Raw genomic sequence first — 19,339 nt, forward strand, 5'->3', positions numbered from 1 at the left:
GGTCCAACCCCCCTGCCATGGGCAGGGACATCCTCCACTAGCCCAGGTTGCCCAAAGCTCCATCCAGCCTGGCCTTGAACACTTCCAGGGATGGGGCATCCACAGCTTCTCTGGGCAACCTGTGCCAGTGCCTCACCACCCTCACAGGGAAGAATTTCCTCCTAACATCTAATCTAAATCTACCCTCTTTTAGCTTAAACCCATTACCCCTTGTCCTGTCACTACACTCCCTGACAAACAGTCCCTCCCCATCTTTCCTGTACCCCCTTCAGGTACCAGAAGGCTGCAATTAGGTCTCCCTGGAACCTTCTCTTCTCCAGGCTGAAAAGATGGTTTCAGACTTCTAATGAGTTAAACTCTGAGACTGGACAACCAGTGTTGTTAAGTTTTGCATTAGCATGATGCATATAGCAAGACACCCCTCAGGAAAAGAAATAAACAGGAAACTACACAAAAATAGAATTTTCTGATTTTTCTGCATCCTACATTTTTGACCCCATCCTGGTAGCTGTTTTGACAATGTAACATAAACCCACTCACTGATAAACAATTCTGTGTGGGTGTGCTAATGACTCCTTGGAGTAAATGTCTTGCCTAGACAGCAAATATGTTTGCACAGAACAATTAAGTTTGCTGAAAACAGCTACTGCAGCAACACTGCTTTCAGGACAGCCCGTGTCAGAGGTAACGGCGGGTCCCTGCAGCACCCTGCCTTCCCCTGGGCTGTGCTCGACAAACTGCTCGACAGAGCGCTGAGCAGAAAGCCAGCGCTCAACTCAAAGCAAAGAGCAAACCAGGAAAGCACAGTATTTTGACACAAACCGCAAGCCAATCTGTTGGGTGCATTCAAACCCCAGGAATTTTTACTAATTCTCCAAAGAGGAAGCAAGACTCGCAGGGAAATACGGTGACATCTCTAACTGGCAATAATTAAACACATAACATTTATAGCGCTGCATTATTGTACTGGTTTCAGGGACAATACAGGCTCAGGGTTACTGGGGTACATTCAGCAACAAGCCGTACGAAGAGGTCAGTTGACGATGCAGATTTCTGAGCCATTTGATATACATCAGCAGGAAATGCCAGACAGTTTATCTCACACAGTTAGTTTCAACAAGATGGTGAGACACCAGAAAGGACAGTGTTTGACCACAGACAAAGCTTCTGGTAACTCAGGGAGGAGCTGTTCCTCATGGCAACCAGAAGGTGATTTCTACTGACCTCTCTCCACCTCACTTAAGTCAGAACTGAGCAGAAGTCGGTTGCTGTGATTTTTATTCCCACAAACTCTGCACACTGTTGTGCGTGGACGCTTACCTCCAGGGAGAATGACAACACAACGTCTGACTTGGAAAGCTGGTTCTCGTTTTCTTCTCCCATGTCAATTATTGAGGTGTTATGACTACGTTTCAGCTTCTGCAGCTTGAACTCGGAACCTCCTTTTGACACAGGCATGCTCTCTAAGTTTGCCATCAGAAGATTGACAGACGACTTCAGCTCCTCAATGTACATGTTTTCCATTTCTTTGGACACAAACTTCGGAAACTTGCGCTCCTTGGATTTGGAAACAAAAACAACAGAATGAAGTGCAGTGACAATCAGCAACCGCTTCTTGCACTGGGAGAATCCCCCAGGAGCATCTGCAGAGAGGTTTGCAAGCAGGAAACTCCCACAAACCAGATGACAAATTACAGCTTCCCCCTGTGTAATGTAGAAATATTATTGTTAGCTTCCCATAGAATTACTACTTGGTACTTATCCAACTTTACTGTTTCTTGCATGCACTTACATTTCATTCATTTTTCTATCTGCAAATGGCCGCCTTCATATATACGTATTCACAATTACAAACACTCCAGGCCAGATCTCAGCTGAACTTTGTGATTGACAGCAATTTACTAATGATTTAAAGGATGCTGACAGTTACGGACTCATTTTCCAGTCTCCCAAATATGCCAGTGCTTTTTAAAGCACTTCTGAGTGGTTGATCCATTAGTTTTCTAGGTGTGAAAGGAGCCCAAGGAGGGAAAATCAGCAATGTGTAGGCAGGAATGTGTGGTCCCAACTGGAAGAAGGGGTAAAACACCCTTTCCACTACTTGTCTCCCTCCAACAAGACAACCTTTCACTGCGAGACCCTCTGATGCTGGTTGTTGTAAACAGGACACTTAAACATTAAAACCAAAGCTGACAGTGAGAGCAAAATGTGATGTGCCTCCAAGTGTGTTCTCAGCTTTGAACTGCTGCCCATACTCCGTCTCCGTCAGGATCACTAGTCTGAGCCCTACGTCTTCTGACAAGTCTGCTCATGCCCTGAATCTGCTCAGGGTTAAGAGAGACTGTGCAAGGCGTACGGCAGTGAGGCAGCATCTGCAGGCAGGGAACTTGCGGCTGACGTGCGAAGTATCTTAGTGACAATTCATAACATTGTAAAAAGCAGTTCGTAAAATGTATGCTAGAAAAGAAAACAAGGTCATGTTTCTTCTAGAAGACTGTCATCAGGCTGCTGAAAAAGTACTCCACTGCACTAGTTTTTGCATCAGTCTCAATAGCTTACCCATTACAAGCACGGCTCACAGCAGCACTTGCACCAAGCAGTATAAATAGAGTCTTCTGTTTCCAGTCCCAATCTTGGGAAGCAATTCCCTCATGTAAATTAGATCTGGCCTAAGATAAACTACCTAATCAGTCTGGTTTATTGTCTATGCATTATACAAGTTGCAAGCCACCCCCAGGAAAAAAAAAACAAAACACCCAACTGTTTTGTAGATTTTGAGAACTACTGCTGAAGCAATGATGTTCAAACATTATTGCTTTTTCACCATGCTGCTATCCATCTCTCCGGGGACTGCAATTTTGGCCCTGCCCCCACAAACCTCTTCAGAAATGCAGCAAGGACTGAGTCATTTCACTGTGTGCCACCAGCAACTTCTCACACTAAGGTTCAAACCAGGTACTTTGAAGTAATGCATAACAATTTAACTGGGACCAAGTCTGATGATGGAAACGCAGAGGTGCAAGTGTATACCCATCGAACTGGAGATAGAGCTGGGGGAACCTGGAGGAAGGTACAATCAAAGGATGCAGACGACAGCAAGAAAGGGTGTTGGTCACCTCCACATGTACTTGGAGAAGGGAGAGGACCAGAAATGGGAACAAGTGTAGAGAGAAGCAGAGTTAAGAGACTGCGAGGAATGACGAGTCCAGCAGGCTGGAGCAGCGTGGGTCCAGCCCCAGATGGACATAGTGCTCTGGTGTCATCACAAGGTCTCATTTAGTTACCCCTACACGTGCTCCTCCTTGCCCTTGAGGCCAGGTGACCGGGTCAGGGGAAAGGCACCACAGGACAGCAGAGCACTTGCTACTGCAGAGAAAAATATTGGCATCACTGAGCTCTCAGCTGTAACGCTGCTCTCATTTAGCTGCTGGAAAAGTACAACATGCAGAGTGAAACACCCATCCAGATTCAGCTTTAAAACATCTGCTTGACTTTGAACGTGATTCTCAAGCTGGCTGGCTCTAAGGCTGAGCTTACGTGCTTTGATGGAGTCGGGCTCAGTGGGGGATGCTGCCTAACGCTGCACTGGTGCTGGGCTGAGCTGTGCTCTCCTGGGCACACGAGGAGGTAAAAAGACCCAGAGCCGTGTCCTGGTATCCAGATGCAGGACCTGGTCACTGAGGAAAGCCGGCGTGCACGGTGACTTGTTCGGGGTGACGTGACAGGTCAGACAAGGGCTTGCAGAGCCACCAGTCCTGGGGCGCCATGATCCCAGGTCCCGTTAGACTCCACAGCCTTCGTTGCCTCTGAAGTACAAATGTCCTAGTGTGAATTTCTTAATTTATTAACGAGGCGTTAATTTGCCTTTAGCATGGAATCTCCAAGACAGCCACCTCAGGGCTAGTTTCATGAGCACAGTAAGTCTCCCTGTGCAGCAAATCTGCATTAAAAGCCGCAAATTGGAGATAAAATTGGAAATGCTATCCTTTCATTGAGCTGAATTGTGAACCTGCCCGATGCTAGAGGGAAAGTAGCCTGGCCCGGAAAGGAGGATGCAGAGAAGGATTCAAAAGGTCATTTGGATGCCTCCAAGAGACAGTATTCACGGGTCTGAAAGAACAAGGTTTCTCATAGGCAGGTGCTGGTGGGATCTAACATTCTGGAGAGAAGGCCTGCAGCAGGAACATGAAGGAGATTAAATATCAATACCTGCCAAGCGGATCACAGGTAAGTCACTTTTACTCTAAGCTGCCCCCCAAGCTGCACAGCTGTATTTTGAAGGTTGAATTCTGCACGGAGAAATGTCAGGTTGCATTGAGGACTTTCCCCTGACTGTATCTTGCAGGGCCAGCAGTGACATGGTTTGTTTTCAGCATCCTTGGGGGAGGAATGGAAATGGCAAATTCTTGTTTGCAAAAAATAATTCATGAAGATGCCGCCTCTGCTGGCTGCTACTGAACTATGCATATTGTTGTCCCATGTGCCACGAAGAGAAAATGAAACAACGAAACCAGGCAATCTCATTCTGGCACCCAGTGCCTGGCTACCCATTTCAGAACCAGAGGAGCAGTGCTCCGCGCAAGGGCTTACATCTTGCCACAAATAAAAAATACCGTAGGCTTTCTTGACAATAAAATGGCAAAGGGCCAAATGCTGAACAAAGGAGCTGCAGTTGGTTTGCTGCTTTGTTGCGCCATCATTTGGCCACGTGGTCCTTGGCCGCCTTACTATTTTTATCAGTGAAGTGTGAAAAAACCAGAACCTACCTCCCCAAAGATGCAACAGCAGTAGCTGTTTAACAGAAGCGTTAGCGAGCAGGAACTGCGCAGGCGCACTGGCATCCTTGCTAACGCCTGACCATAAACGAACGTGCTCTGCTTTTCACACCCAGGGATCTCAGCGTGGCCGCAAACAGCTCTGGTATTACCTTTCCGATAAAACCCCACCATTTGGCACAGCTCAGTGCTCAGAGGACTCCTGCTGAAAGGCAGGTCCCTAGCCTGAGCTACGTTTCTCTGATTAGACCTTTTTCTTTTCCTTCTAGTAATGGTTTCTTGATTATCAAGAACAGCCAGATAGGTCATTCCCAATGACTTCAGCCCCATTAGGGTTTTATCTGTGACTCAGAGCATTTGATTAGAGGCAAGGATAAAATCTCAGCCATACTGATGTCAACAGGATCCAGAGTTTCTCTCCATTTACGGTCCATCGGGGGCCATGTAAATCTGCAGTGTGAGGGTGTGATTAGCTCCTAGGGAGGTGCCTCCTTACAGAAGGGTCTCTGGGGAGTTCAGCTGAGTGCTTGGTTATGAAAACTGTTTGGAGGTCCCGTGTCTGCTGCTCCAGGCAGCAGTGATGTCTGCATGGAGCCTGACTGCTCTCGTGCAAAGCATGAACGTGGTTGGGACAGCACATCTCAAGTACTTTTACTGAGGCAGCATCTACCTACAGACAGGGAACTGTGGCTCCCAGCAGCCCATCGAATGGCACAAATCCCTTCCAGGGCTCCTTTTTACATGCCATCACCCACCTGATTGCCTAGCATAGAAGTTTGACAGAGGGCTCAGACATGCACTTGCAGATCTAGCTGAAGCACTTCAGGACAATTTCTTCCCCACGGCTGAGGATTCGTAAGGGATTTTGCAGGTACCTAAACCGTCCCAGCTCATCAGGGCATTCCAAGAAATGCACATCACAACAGCTTCATCTGTACTTGTTGCTTTGTTTGTTGTTAAAAATCTGTTCATTTTTAACTAGTGATTACTGGGAGAAGAAACCTGTGAGGGAAGGACAAGATCTGGGGGCTGCATCAAACTACTTATCTGCTTCTATATAAAGAGCTTGTTAATACAGAAGACTTTTTTTCTTTTTTACCTTTGCAATTTGCTCTGCCATTTGAAGACGTCCGTCCAACTCGCGTCTGATCTGTGCTGCTTGCTCATCTGGGTTGTCCAACTGTATAAAAACAAAAAGCAAATCAAGGTGAAAATGCAGCAACTTTACAAGCAGTTCAGCTCTCCAGGCTGACCATCTGTATCACCTTATCAATTAGGTACAGCATAGAGAGAGCGGTGATGGGCCCTGCTCTGGGACAGACCCCCCCCAAAGGAGGACGCACACGATGTGTCACCAGGTCCCAGGATGGACACCACCAGAGGACTGTGTAGACGCTGTTTTGATGCCTGCCCAGCTGTCACCCAGGGCTGAGCATCCTCACCCGAGGTCTTACACCTACTCTGCCCTGTGCACCAGTCTGGCAGCAAGCCTTGCCGGTGACTATCCGAACCCCTGAAAAGCAGGGTGCCCTCCAGACGGCTATCGCTTCGCTGGTGCTCGGGAAGCCACAGCCCCCCTGTGCTGGGGCAGGACACACTGCAGCTCCAGATTGCCAAGCCAAACACTCTCCTACCCCTGCTTGCCACCTAGAAAAAGCCAGAAGAAGCCACAAGCAGGTCAGGAGAAATGCACAGCTATAGTATTTGCTTATTTCCTTTGCCTTTTCCATATTGCTGCATTGCCACATTACCACCTGGTTCATGCAACCGGTTTTCCTGCAGCAGAAATGATTGATTGATTGATTGATTGATTTATTTATTTTATTTTTGCAACACACTGCCCACAGCCCTGTGGTTCAGTGTTTGGTGTCTGCCTGGCCCTGAAATGTCTTCTGAGGGTAAAATGTTGTTTCTGCCAGTTAAGCAAGCAATTACTGTACACGTGGAAGACACACAGTGACTGCTGTGAACAGTTTCCCATTGGTAGGACTCAGGGCAGGTCCAGGTTTTTTTTTTTTAGTGGGAATACACAGGCATAAATTACACAACAACAAAAAAGCACAAAATCAAAAACAGCCCTCAAAGAAGTCGACAGCTGCTGTAACGAAGTGGTAATTTTATAGCTGCTTTCCAGAATCTAACTACTCCTTAGACTCCTTGGGGTCATCTTGGCCATGGCACAAGGCTAGAAACATGCTGCAGCAGGGTGGTCACGGCGCCGTTCCACCCAGGAGGCACAAGCCCAAATTCCACCTGGTGCAAAACCTCACGGTTCTGGTTCACCTCTTTGTGCAAACGTGGCTTCAGACAGGAGGGATGGCTCCTCCATCCAAATCCTGCCTCTGTTTTCAAAGTATCGGCCCCTTTTGGCTACCAGCAAATGCAATTGCCACAAGCCGCTTTACGTTAGCTCTCCCGCTGACTGCTACACGTAAATGAGCTTTATTCGCTGGCTTGGGGTTGTGCTAACCACCTCCCTGGGTTTATGCTCCTCTGGAGACAAACTGCTTGACAGAAAGACTTGGCTGGTGCAGCATAGTCTGGAAAGTTACAGCTACAGCGATGACAAAAGTTTCAATTCTCAGCCTGATGGACAACAAACTCTTCCATTAGTGCTCCCTGGATGGGCTGAAACACGCCGCTTTCCCCCCAGACCTGCCACTTCCCACAGCACCTTCTTGGCCGGCTCTCTGCCTGCGCACCCTGCATGTCCCCTCTCTCGCACCCGCTCGCACAGATCTGCACGCCCGCAGCCGTGTATTTGCATATTGCTTCACCACCAATGATTTTCCAGAGACCCGACATTCATTACAGCTGAGATGAGGGAAAGTATATTTTCTGTTAGCTCCTGAAAGCCTCTGTTACAGATTTAACTAACGCAGAAGAACTACAAAGTGTCCTGACTGTGATGCAAATCAGTGATCTCTGCTGCGGCCATTCACACCAGCTGCACCACATAACCTGCTGCCTTCATCTTTATATTCTGATCCCAAAACCAGTAGAGAGCCATGGACCACCAGCACCTTTCAGGATCAGCTGCCCCCAGTAATTTCTCCATGAACAAATGCATCACACAACTGACCTCCACCAATGTGCAAGCGTCTCTCAGAGCTGCTTCATTAAGGGTAGGAAATGTACAGTCCCAGATTTCCATTTCTTTGCAACTCTGAAAGAGGGGGCATTACTTGAATTCAATCCGAGCTACAGTAATTGAGGTTAATCACACGCTACCCAAAATAACTCTCACACTAAATTTAGAAATCAAGGGTGCTGCTGTGGAGGAGAGCTGTTTTTGCAGTATGATAATGAGCCAGCAAACTGCCTCATACTTTCTGCACTATCTTGATTTTGCAGATGTTTTCCAAAGATGCTACAGGTGTCAAAAACCATGTCAAACAAGGATCTGACTGCAGAAGATTATTTTTCTTAGGAGACAACAAGCACCCTAAGCAGCCTCCTTGGTTGTGGTCGAGTGGGTAAGGTACTCCTTTCCAGGGCTATATGCTGCTGGGCTTCCCAAGGTTAATTAGTGATGCCAAGCCAGGTAACCTGGTATTTAAAGGGGAAAAAACCCCACAACTTTCCAGGCTGTTTTTTACAATGACTCTGCATGATAGCTCCATGGCAAAAACTGATCTTCGGGAAAGTGGTCACTGTCATGGCCAAGAGAATATTTTCTTCTGCACTCCTTTCGTGTCCTGCTGGCACGTTCCAGCAGATCTCTAGTGACAGGGAATAGCAGCCCAACAGCTCAGGCACTTACTGCTCCTCAGCCTGGGAAGGGCTCCTGCCGCCGTCAAAGCAAGCAGAGTACATTTTACACAGTCATAACGCTATATAGGGCCATTAGGACAGTAATGCTGGTGCCCATAAAATATACTTTGCTTGTGAAATAAGGCAAGGGGCAAATGTAAGGCACGCTATCTAAGCAAGACCGAACATCCAAGTAGGGCAACACAGAACCTAACATCATTAAAACTCAATTTTTTAACTAGAGAAGCAGCTATTTATTTTCTGCCGTATGTGTGCCCACTTTATATTCAAATACTTGACAGCCAAATATATAAATGATTTACAAAGTCAAAGAGAAATTGAATTAGTTTCGTTCTGCATTATGACTGTGTTATGGGTGTGCTATGAATAAAGCAAAGATATAAATCACAAGGTTGCCCCAGTCGATTAAATGTGAAAAGTATTATAAATTTTAGTATATATATGATTTGTCATATGCACTGGGCTTTTCTTCAGCAGCATGCCACAAATATATGACGTACATAATTTGCAAATCTCAACTGATCATTACCCCACTGCCTGCTGGTAAATTAGATGTTTTCATACATCTACCCGCATAGGACATTAGTTCCCTCTGGTTGCCCTGCAGAGATTATCTACGTTGGCGTAACAGTTGCTAAAGTAAAAGAATAAAAATTAAAAAAAATCATGTAGATCAGGTGCTGAGTGGAACCCAGCATGGCAACCAGCCCATCACTGAAGGCATTGCAGGGGATGTGCCTACTCTAACCCCTGGTGACTGCTCAACTGCAAGAAAAACATCTTGCAGAAGACAGGGGGTTTTTACCCATAAACTGTGAACAAGGAATAATTTTTAATGGGCACTAGTAATTGAAAGAAAGAGGTTAAAAATGTTCATCGTGCAAGTTTGGCAGTTTTAATGGCCAGTAGGAACCAGCTGCTGGTCTGCAGAAGCAACCCTTGGTTTCCACAACCCTGAAACAAATTCACTGCAGGACTTTTCCTCGCATTATCCCAGAGGATGGATGATAATCTCTCTACACCTGTGAAAGGCAGAGGCAAACCAACCAATCTAATTAAGTCATAGAAACTACAATAAGACACATAGGCACCTACCAAATCCACGCCTAAACTCTTCGGTTCTGTGTCAGAGACCTCCCACGTATCGCCCAACCCGAGCCTTGTGGTTTCTAAAGCCAGGAGCCCAGGCTCACCCCCGCTCACCCCAGAAAACGCCAGAGGCTGTTCAAGGACATCAACGGTGTTAAGAGAGACTTTAAATTCCCATGGTTTTGGAGTTAATGTGTTATCTATTTAAAACTCCAGCTTCAGTTTATCACAGCTTGAAGCCAAATCATGGCGATCGCAGCCCTGGATCCGAATGTGATGCCGGGGCAGTACAGGCTGCCCTCCTCTTCCCTTCTTCGCGATGCCCAAAGCGGTTCTGCACAGTTTAACACCTCAAACCAACCCGCCTGCCTGGGGACCGAGCAGGGTACGGCCCTTGTGCCATCGGCCACAGCAAAACAGCTGCAGCCGGGGTTAACCCACCCAGCCTGGGACGATGCCAGCGGCACAAGTGACACGCTGTACGCAGTGCTCAGCCCGCCGGTAAGAGCAGAGTGGATCCTGCCCTGCCACCAAAGGCGTAGTGATGGGGCATGCTCCCAACAGACACGGGCGTGTTAAACACGATGTGGGATTTATATCCACGCTCAGAGCTCAGCACTGTTGGAAATAACGTTGTTGTAAGCTACAAGGATTTATGACAGGATGCAACATACAGATACAACCTTCAGTGATCAGCCTGGCATTTACACCACGCTCCATGGACGTGACAGGTATTGTCAGTATAATTGCCATCAGCCCCAGCCAGAAACCACTGGGACCATTTAACAGTTTAATCCCTCCCCGCCAGTCACTGCTAATTCTGATCCCTGCTTCCCAGCAAGAGCAGCAAGCGTCACAACATCCCCATTCCCGAAGCATAACTGGGGGCCTGTCTGAAAGTATCTCCCCTCCGTTGGAGAAAGGTTACAACGCAGCGGTGAATCCAGCTGTCGTCCTCTGTGCCCCGCGCTCCTGCAAAGGAGAAGCCATTTGCAATGGGGTTCTGGAAAACCACATTTTAAATGCTCTGGCAATGCGAACACTGAGCTGCAGCAACCTGCTTGGCGCTGCACTGGAAATGGACGCAAACCTGGCTCCTCTGGACGCAAACCTGCTGGAAACAGAAGCATTTAGTCCGGGTCGCCATGAAATCCGCAGTCACCGCCTGTGTTGGTTTACTCTGCAGCAGCACCCAGGGACGGAGGATCTCTCCTGCACAGCCGAAGGCAGGCGCAGACGGGCTGCTGCCGAGCAGGGACCACCCTGGCTGGGGATGCTCTCGGCAGTCTCCCACTAATTTTCTCTGTCCCTGTGTCCAGCGCACCACCACAGGGCTGGGGCGTCTGAAAATCCCACTTTGTGAATGATTTTCCTGAGTGAAGGACAAGGACAAAAGCCATGACCCAAGGAAGGACAAAAGCTCACGTCCTTCCTAAGCCTAGCTTAAGTCCTCCCAAAACAATGCAGCCAAATACTTGTGTCATGTACGGTTACAGATGCCAAAAGCCTTGAAGAGAAAGTTTCAAAGCATTCATCCTTTGACACACCAGGAGCTCTGTAGCTCAGCAAATGGTTGATTAAGTATTTCAAAGCAAACATGCTGCATGTGAAGGCTGAACAAGATCACAACATGGGTGACAATTTTGCGGCTTTGATGTGGGGCTTTAGGAGAGATCTTTGTCTCATAAAAGGCGGTTTTGCTTTGAGATGCACGATGAGAAAATACTGAAAAATTCATAAGTCCTTGTCAATTAATAATTAATTTATCAGTCCAGGTGTACTCACAACTTGTGGCATCAGCATCACGGAGTGCCCCAGCTGGAAGAACCACGTGGCCCCCAAAGTAACTCTCTGCATGGGAGCCCTTGGTTTGTCATCGGAGAACCACTACTCCAGAAAATAATGTGATGTGAGACAGGACACAGAGCGGCACCATGAATCACACACAGCTTCCTAAGACGCACTCCATGCCACCGTTACGGATTATCTGTAGCATCCTTGTCCCATTAACAATAAATACTCTTCTCTACGAGCGGCACAGGGCAGAGCGAGGGAGGCAGCCTAGCACTCGAGGCCTCGACCTCTGCCTCTGTCTCTGAAGCAGAGAGCAGAGGAGGATCCGAACACTCCTTCCCTCGACCCCAGGTGGGATGCTGACCTCCCTTTTCATTTGGGAACGCGAACAATGCTGAGATGCCTCGGCAGGGTAAGTCACTAATGCCGTGGGCAATGTGCTAATCTTCTGCGCAGCAAACCGCAACCCAAAGACTGCCGGCTGCCTTGGGATCCAAAACAGGAGCGAGGAAGAGGAAGCAAGGACAGCTTCCCTGTGTTACACACCTCCCCGTGTCAGCAAAACCAGCAGCATCAGCACAGCCCGACTGTGGATTCAGCAGCTCTCTCGCATGCGGTTCAAGAGAGGATTTTGGAAGAGCTGGAGGGAACCAGGAGGATGCGTCCTCTCTGCACTGCAACGCTGTACCATCCCCACGCGTCCCAGGAGGACTGCTCTCCCACGGCCACTGCACAACAGGGATGCTCAATTGTCTCCTATGGCCAGTCAGACTTCCCCAGATCAGTCTTTCAGGCTCAAAGTCACGCAGAGTATTTCTAGCACAATGTAAAACCCCTTAATTCAAGGAATTACAATCCACATCTATTATTTAACCAAAATTTTCTTTTTCCCTCCCCTCGGCCCCAGCTCCTCACACAGCCCCAGGGCTCCAGCATCCCAAAAGGTAACAAACCCCCTCTCCTGGAGAAGAGCCCCTATGTTGGTAAAATTGTCCCTGCTGCAGGAACTCAGTCACTTCCAACTCTGGCTGCACGTTGTCGGTCGTTTGCTGTGGATGGGTGCCCGCTCCCGTTATCCTGGCAAGATCCTGGATTATCTAATGAACCACTAATACCATGAGAGAGCAGTCAGAGGGTCCTGGGGGGTGATTTAAAACAGCAGAAAGGACTTGGATAATTCAGTAAGGGCTGACGCTTCCCTCTCTAAGAGAAATCTTATTTCACGGTTCACAAGCTTTAAGGTTGTGCTAGACTCGACGGTGAAAATATTCCCTGGGATGTACAGCAGCCCCTCCTCACCCAAGTGCTGAATCTTATAATGCTGCAATAAATCTCTGCGCTTCACCAGCCGCCCAGGCTGTGCAGGCTCTCGCACATCACATCCACAGGCAGATGCTGCGACTGCATCCGCTTCACCAAGCGAGGTCAAGAGATCCACCCTCAAATTAACTGCAGTCTAAACGCTGCCTTTTGGATAGCTGTTTATCCCACAAGCTGAGCTGATTTTCAACGTATTTCAGAGCACCGCTGGTGGCACATGTAGGGAGAGGCTTCTCACACCCTCCTTGGTGCCAGCAGCAGCACCCTTGGGTACCTGCTGCTCCTCTGCAGAGCGCGGCTGAATCAAGCGGCACGTGCCAGTGGCATGGCGAGGGCAGCTGGATGCTCGGCACGGATCCCATGTGGGAAAAGTGGACATCCCCCTGCACCATCTCAGCTACTGACCTGCCTACCGCCATACCCCTTCGCAGCTTCGCAAGGCTGCACCGCGGGGCTGAGCAAAGCTGAGACGAGCAAACCCAGCACGCAGCTTTCCAGCAGGTTGTGCACAGATACCTCCAGATTTATGAGTAATGATAAATTGAAGTAAATGAAAAAAAACCAGATTCAGCAAAATGAGGAGGGGAAGAGAAAGTGCTGCCTGTCTCTGCAAATGTTTTGCAATCTGTTAAAAAAAAAAAAAAAAGCATGAGAGAGTACTTCCACTCGTAAGGCATGTCCTTTCCATCTGTGGCCAGAGTACTTATGAACCTCACAAATCCCTCCGCAAGATCATCCACGCAAGGTGTACGACACTGAAAGGGCTTAAAAACTAAGCTGTCCAGAGGCTTTGACCTCTGAGCATGCCTTAATACTCTCTTCTTATGGCATTGCATAAGGACACTGGCAGGCGTGCGAGCAGCCTGCTCTGAGCTACGGCACCCGAAAGAAACCGGAGCTCTGGCTGGTTGATGCAGCTGGAGGTAGATTGCCACGTTTAGCTTGTTCGTGTTTCCTTACAGCTTAGCATATGCTGAATTTCAAATCAGTTAACAGGAAGAGAATCACCTGAATTTCCAACACACGACAATAAACTGTTCTTCAGTTCCAAGCAATTTTTACAGCTAGAATTAGCAGCAATTAACCCATCCCAAAGAACATGGAAGAAAGATACACATATTCTCAAATCCTCACCTTTTGATGCATTAAAATACAATTGTCACATAACTTGAAATGGACTTTCGGAACTAAAGCAACTTGCATGATGACTTGCTCCAGCAAAGCTGCAGTACACGGTCACTCAGCAGGATTAAAGGTGATGGAATAAGATGTGGGAATAACTCCAACTGTGTTTACACAACAGCCAGGGGCAAGGCTCTTGCACAGGAACTCACACCACCTTCAAAAGTTCTCCCTGTGGTGAAATGCACTCAGGGCTGAGGTCTCAATTCCTGTTGATTCAAGCAGGAAGCTCAGATTTTTCCTTCTCTTTCATCACCATATTGGGTTATTTTTGACTGGCTTCCATGGCCATGGCATCTGAACGCCTTCCACAAACATGCGGAGGTAGCTTCTGATCAGCTTCGCAGGGTGACGGCATATTTACACATTTCAAATCAATACCCCTACTTGTTGATGCGTGGCAGAGGTGAGTATTTGGGGATGAGAATGTGTCCTGCAAGGAACACCGCTTCTGCGGGGAGAAACGCTTTTGAACCAGAGGTGTTGGGTTTATTGGCCCCACTGTACACCCCTTCCCATGGAGGTCTTTGCGAAGCTGGCTCCCCGGCCGAGCGTGCTTCATTCCCAGCTCTGAGGATGGCTCGAGGATCAGGCTTGAGCTGTGAATTTAAAATTCCCTAGCTGGTGTCCATATTGACACAAAATGTTGACAGGGGCTGAAACCAGGTGGTAAAATAGAGGCCTCTGCTGCAACCAGCACCATGCTTGGTAGGGATGATGATACAGGTGAACACGTAGATAACAGAAGCTACAGATCACCATGTGAATGACGATCAATTTTATGCATTAAAAATAGCTAACAGAAAATTGGAAAAAAAAAAAATCCTATTCAGAAAGAAACTTCCCTGTCACAGAGGTGTAGCTTGAAGTTGGATGGCCATTCTCCAAAATAAATACTCGAGGTATGTTGGTGCATACCTTGGAGTTTGAATTGCAACACTGGTTCTTGCAGTAGCCCGGTGATGGACGCTTTTCTGCAGAAGCTCTGAGCAAAGAACTGGCAAAGCAGAGACTTTGACCACGAAGAGCAAGGCTTTGGTTCCCTTTCATTCCAAACCACCGGGTATCAGCAGAAAAGGAGGAGAGGGAGTGCAGAGGGAAGGTTATGGCTCCCACTTTTTCAAGGACTAAGACAGCAAAAATTACAGTGCTGCCCATTCCAGTTCATTTTGGTATTCATGAAGTTTAAGATTTATCACAGCCAGAGACCTAAAGAGACCGTTCTCCTGGACAGGCTGATGTGTTTTACACTGGTTTGACACACCAAACTTTCTCGTAGGTCAGGGAGAAAGCAGTTAGGAGACTTAAGCCTCTAGGCAGCAAATCCTCAGCCTGCAAAGAGGTGACTACATGTTCTCAGTGGAAGGCATCCTAAGGAAGCTGAGGTTGCTGGTCCCACCCATGACTAGGACCAAGGTCCTCCAGAAATCTCTGTGTAGGTCACCATTAGACCCCCTTCCTACAGCAACGGAGATCCGGAAGGGAACTGCCCTCCATGGCACATCCAGCTATTTTCAGTGCCCCTGGGTTGCACCTAACACTCCACTAACTGGTATCAATTTATCAAAATCCAGAGCAGAAACACCACATCTATAAGTCCCTTTGGTCAATACATAACAACGACAATTATTAATGATTAACAAGTAATCATTATTATTATGCTAAATTACTATATTATGCTAATTAAAAGGTCAGTTCTTAGCCTGCCTTAGAACAGTGCCCTGACAGCTGTGCTCCGAGTCATTCAAAGGTTTCACAGAAATTCACCTTGGGGGGAATTTCCTGGTTTTAAACAGAAGCAATACCCTTAGCCATACCAATCTTATCTAATTTATCAGTGCATTTCAGAAAAGCCACCTCTTTTTAAAATAATCAGCATTCAACAACATGAAAAAAACCCCACAAGGAATAGGGACTGGAATCCTAGTTCCACTAACTGGGAACATCTGCCACTTCTTTTACTGCCCGATCCTCTCCAACAGGACCTATTCTGCCCTGGGAGAACCACTGGCACAAAATGGATGTACAGCACCTCTGAGAAGGGCGACATGGAGCCACAAGCTGTCGTGTGGGATTGAGCTCCGCACAATACTCTTGCGAGATGCTTTTGCACCTGCATGAAAATCAAGGATGTGAGAAGAATTGAAGCAGACGCAGAAAAGCAGTGAGAGGCATAGCTATGAAGAAACAAACACAGGGAGCAAAAATGTGATGCTTTTAAAAGCAGCTAGTCCGTAAGGTGAGAGCAAGAGGAGTTCAGCACAAGGTACCGTGCAGGGGCAGATCTTAGCAGGTGGGGCAAGTCCTCCCATGGAGTACACCATCCTCGTTACCTTGCTGGTGAGGTCGGCGAGCCTAGCAAGCCATCTAAGCAATATGGAAAATGCTGTTATGTGTCCATATTCAATGTAAGATAAATAATTTATGTGTACAGATACTAACAACTGCAGAAGAAGGTGCTTCAATCTGGAAGAAGCAGCAGCTCCTGCAAAGCGGCAGAACACCCCACCTCCCTTGGCACCTGGGCAGCACAGCATTACCGCTCCCAAGCCTACGCTGGCTTTACTCTAACCAGCTCAAACCACGGCAGTTGTGAAGCAGGGACACAGACTGGGCACTGCATCGTCTCACCCCGAGTCTGGGCTTGGCATGTGCCTGGCTGACCCCTGACATCCCTCCCACTGGCTGAGCGAGCCGTGCGGATGCTCACAGGGTGCTCCAGCCAGACCTGCTGCAGTCACACTGCCCGCGGCAGCGCAGGCGTTGCCTGGGGCTGCTGCTGAACCCTGAAGGACAGGGCACTGCTCCCTGGGAAGATACACCCCAACAGCAACTACCCACAAAGGTCCCAATAATGCTTTGCGCTTCCCTCCTTCCCCGCCGTTGGAGGCTGCTGCCGTAGGCTGGCACCTCACGGGTGTTTCGAGCACCGCTGAATTTGTGTGTGAGACAAGGCTCCCAGGCAGCTCTGCAGAAACGTCTCGTGGCAGATGCAGCTGGGGACCTGCCCTGGGAGGTGCTGGGGAGAGGCACTCCTCCGGCCCCCTGCCCTGGGGACCCTCACTCAGAGCATCCATGAAGGGAGGAGCTGCAGCCGAGAGCCAGGCAGATACAACGCTGAGACGTTCGGTCTGCTACCCTTCGCTACCTAAACCCTGCGGGAGAGTCACCCAGACAGACGTCCGTGTTCTGCTGGGCACAGGCTGCACGAGCGCTGCTGGGGAGGATGGGCAGCGGCCATCCCCCTGTGAGAACAAGGACAAGCCTGTGGGGCCCCGGGGTTCAAAGTGCCTGAAAATGGTACAGTTTAAAATTCCGCCTAGGCTAAGAGCCGTCACTCTCCATACCTCTCATACGGATGTTCAGAGCGGGCTCCAGGAGCACAGCAATAATACATACATGCAGCATCATGAATGTTGAGTCTTCACCCTGTTATCACGCTGCGGACAATAAACATTTTATTTTCTTCTTGTCAGGGAGTCAAGTGAATCCCAACAGCTTTCCCGACTGTAACACACAGACAGAACCAGCGACAGACCTTGATTTCTGACGCAGCAGCTGTAAAAGGCAACGGCCTTTAGATAAGAGAGCAGCAAGGCTTCGGTGGCTCCCACCAGACCCGGTGCACAGCAGCCAGAACAATTAGTTTTTTCCAGAATGTGTATCGCACGTAATAGAAAATATTAACTCACGTTACAAATATTTATAAAAAGTCAGACATAATTAAGTGATTTGCAATTGAAAATTAACAATCTAAAAATTCAACCGTGTAGACAGACAGTGTTAAATATAACTGCAGTTAATGTGAGCTGATTTAAACAGAGATAACACAGCACCAACAGAAAAAGGCAGTCAATCATGTTCCTTGTCATTAACATCTTCCTCCATGTGGAATATTATTATACTGAGCATTTGAGCTGCTCTGCTGTCCCGGCAGGCACAGGAGAGCCGTCTGCCTGCAGCCCTGCTCCGGCCGGAGAGGACGGATGGGGTGTCCGTCTGTCCACCACCGCCCGCCTGAGGCTGCAGAAGCCACCCTGCACACCTCAGCCCAGACAGCGATCACCACGAGATGGCGAATGGAGTCAGTTGGCTGTCGAGCGTTTTGAAGCACCGTCTGCAGCCCCACGCAGCTCGCTCTGAGGCTCTCTGCAGACGCTGCGTGTGACACGGACCCCAACGTCTTGCGTATGGGGGGTCCAAGGCAGAAAAGAGTCCAGTGCCGCTCTGAGGGTCTTGCACTGTGTTCATGAAAGCACCACGAGCTTTCTCCCAGTCTTCCTCCAGGCTTCACCCACTGCCTCTTAATTATCTTTCCCTAGAGCTCAGTACGGATGAAGCCTCCAGGCAAAGCCTTTCCATCCCCATAGGGTGGAGAGCTGTTTTGCACACTGTTTTACTGATTATTCCTTGCATTTGAAGCCAAAATGAAACACTAATTGCCCAACACTTTCATCCCAAACCAAACTGGACCGCCTCAGCTTTGGCACGTGCCAGGATGCAACACAGCTGGCGAAGAGGGAGAAGCACCCAAAGCCCGGAGGGGCAGCCCGCCCCAGGACGGCAGGCAAGGAGAGGGCTGGGATGCTGGGGGAGATGGCACAGTCCGCAGGAGCAGTTTCATGAACAAAAGATGATCGATCTGAGGATGGGACATGGGCTGGGTGGTGGGTGAGGCCTCCCTGTAGCTGCACAGCAACTCTTCCAGACAGCTCCTGTGCAAGGAGCACTCTCATCTCCTGCTTTTGGAGGAAATACAGTTTATTTTGAACTACATTCAGCAAGGCATGACCTTTTTCCTTTGAAATTGTTACCAGGGCAGAGGCTTTTGCTTACAGAGTTAGGAAAATATATCGGACACACTGAGAGTACGGCATTATAGTCTCTGCTATTGTTGAGGTCTCTTGGTGATTTCTGAATGGCAGTGCATTGCAAAAATAAGGTTATAACCTGCTCTCTGATCCCATTTCATCTGTATTCTACCCTCAGCCTTCCCTTTAAGCTTCCACCAAGGGCAACGCACTTCACAGGCAGAAAGGACATGCAAGAGAGTGCAGAATATGCAGCTGGAATCCAGCTGTGAGCCTGACAGCAACCGTGACTGCAGGTTCGCAGCGTTGGTACCTGCCCATCTCAGATGGCAGTTGCGGTTCTTTTAGAAATTAATAAAAAACACCAATGAAGAGATTAAAGAGAAAAGCAATGCTTGAAGCATTCTCACGGGATTCAGCTTTGTTTTTGCATTCTGCTCTGCAACCAGGTCAAAATTGCACTGCTAGAGCCACCCTGGTACTTCAAATGAAGGTAGCATCAGATGCTACCGGCTATAAAACTACATATGAAACCTACAGCTCAAACTCTTCCCCTCTGTTTTAATTATTATTAAGTAGTTTGTTAAAGAAGAT

At 48.3% G+C, this 19,339-nt stretch overlaps 1 protein-coding gene across 8 annotated transcripts in view; it reads right to left on the reverse strand.

Annotated features, from left to right (window-relative positions):
- CADPS (calcium dependent secretion activator) overlaps positions 1-19,339 on the reverse strand; it is a 220,138-nt gene that overhangs the window by 134,472 nt on the left and 66,327 nt on the right. For all 8 annotated transcript variants that reach the window (XM_075762315.1, XM_075762310.1, XM_075762314.1 and 5 more), the window contains exons 4-5: positions 5,875-5,955; positions 1,321-1,557 (exon numbers count right to left, since the gene is read on the reverse strand). In XM_075762315.1, coding sequence (XP_075618430.1) covers positions 1,321-1,557; positions 5,875-5,955 — 318 coding nt within the window. The remainder of the gene's footprint in view (positions 1-1,320; positions 1,558-5,874; positions 5,956-19,339) is intronic.

This window comes from Balearica regulorum, chromosome 10, assembly GCF_011004875.1.
Source record: "Balearica regulorum gibbericeps isolate bBalReg1 chromosome 10, bBalReg1.pri, whole genome shotgun sequence".
Lineage (NCBI taxonomy): Eukaryota > Metazoa > Chordata > Aves > Gruiformes > Gruidae > Balearica > Balearica regulorum.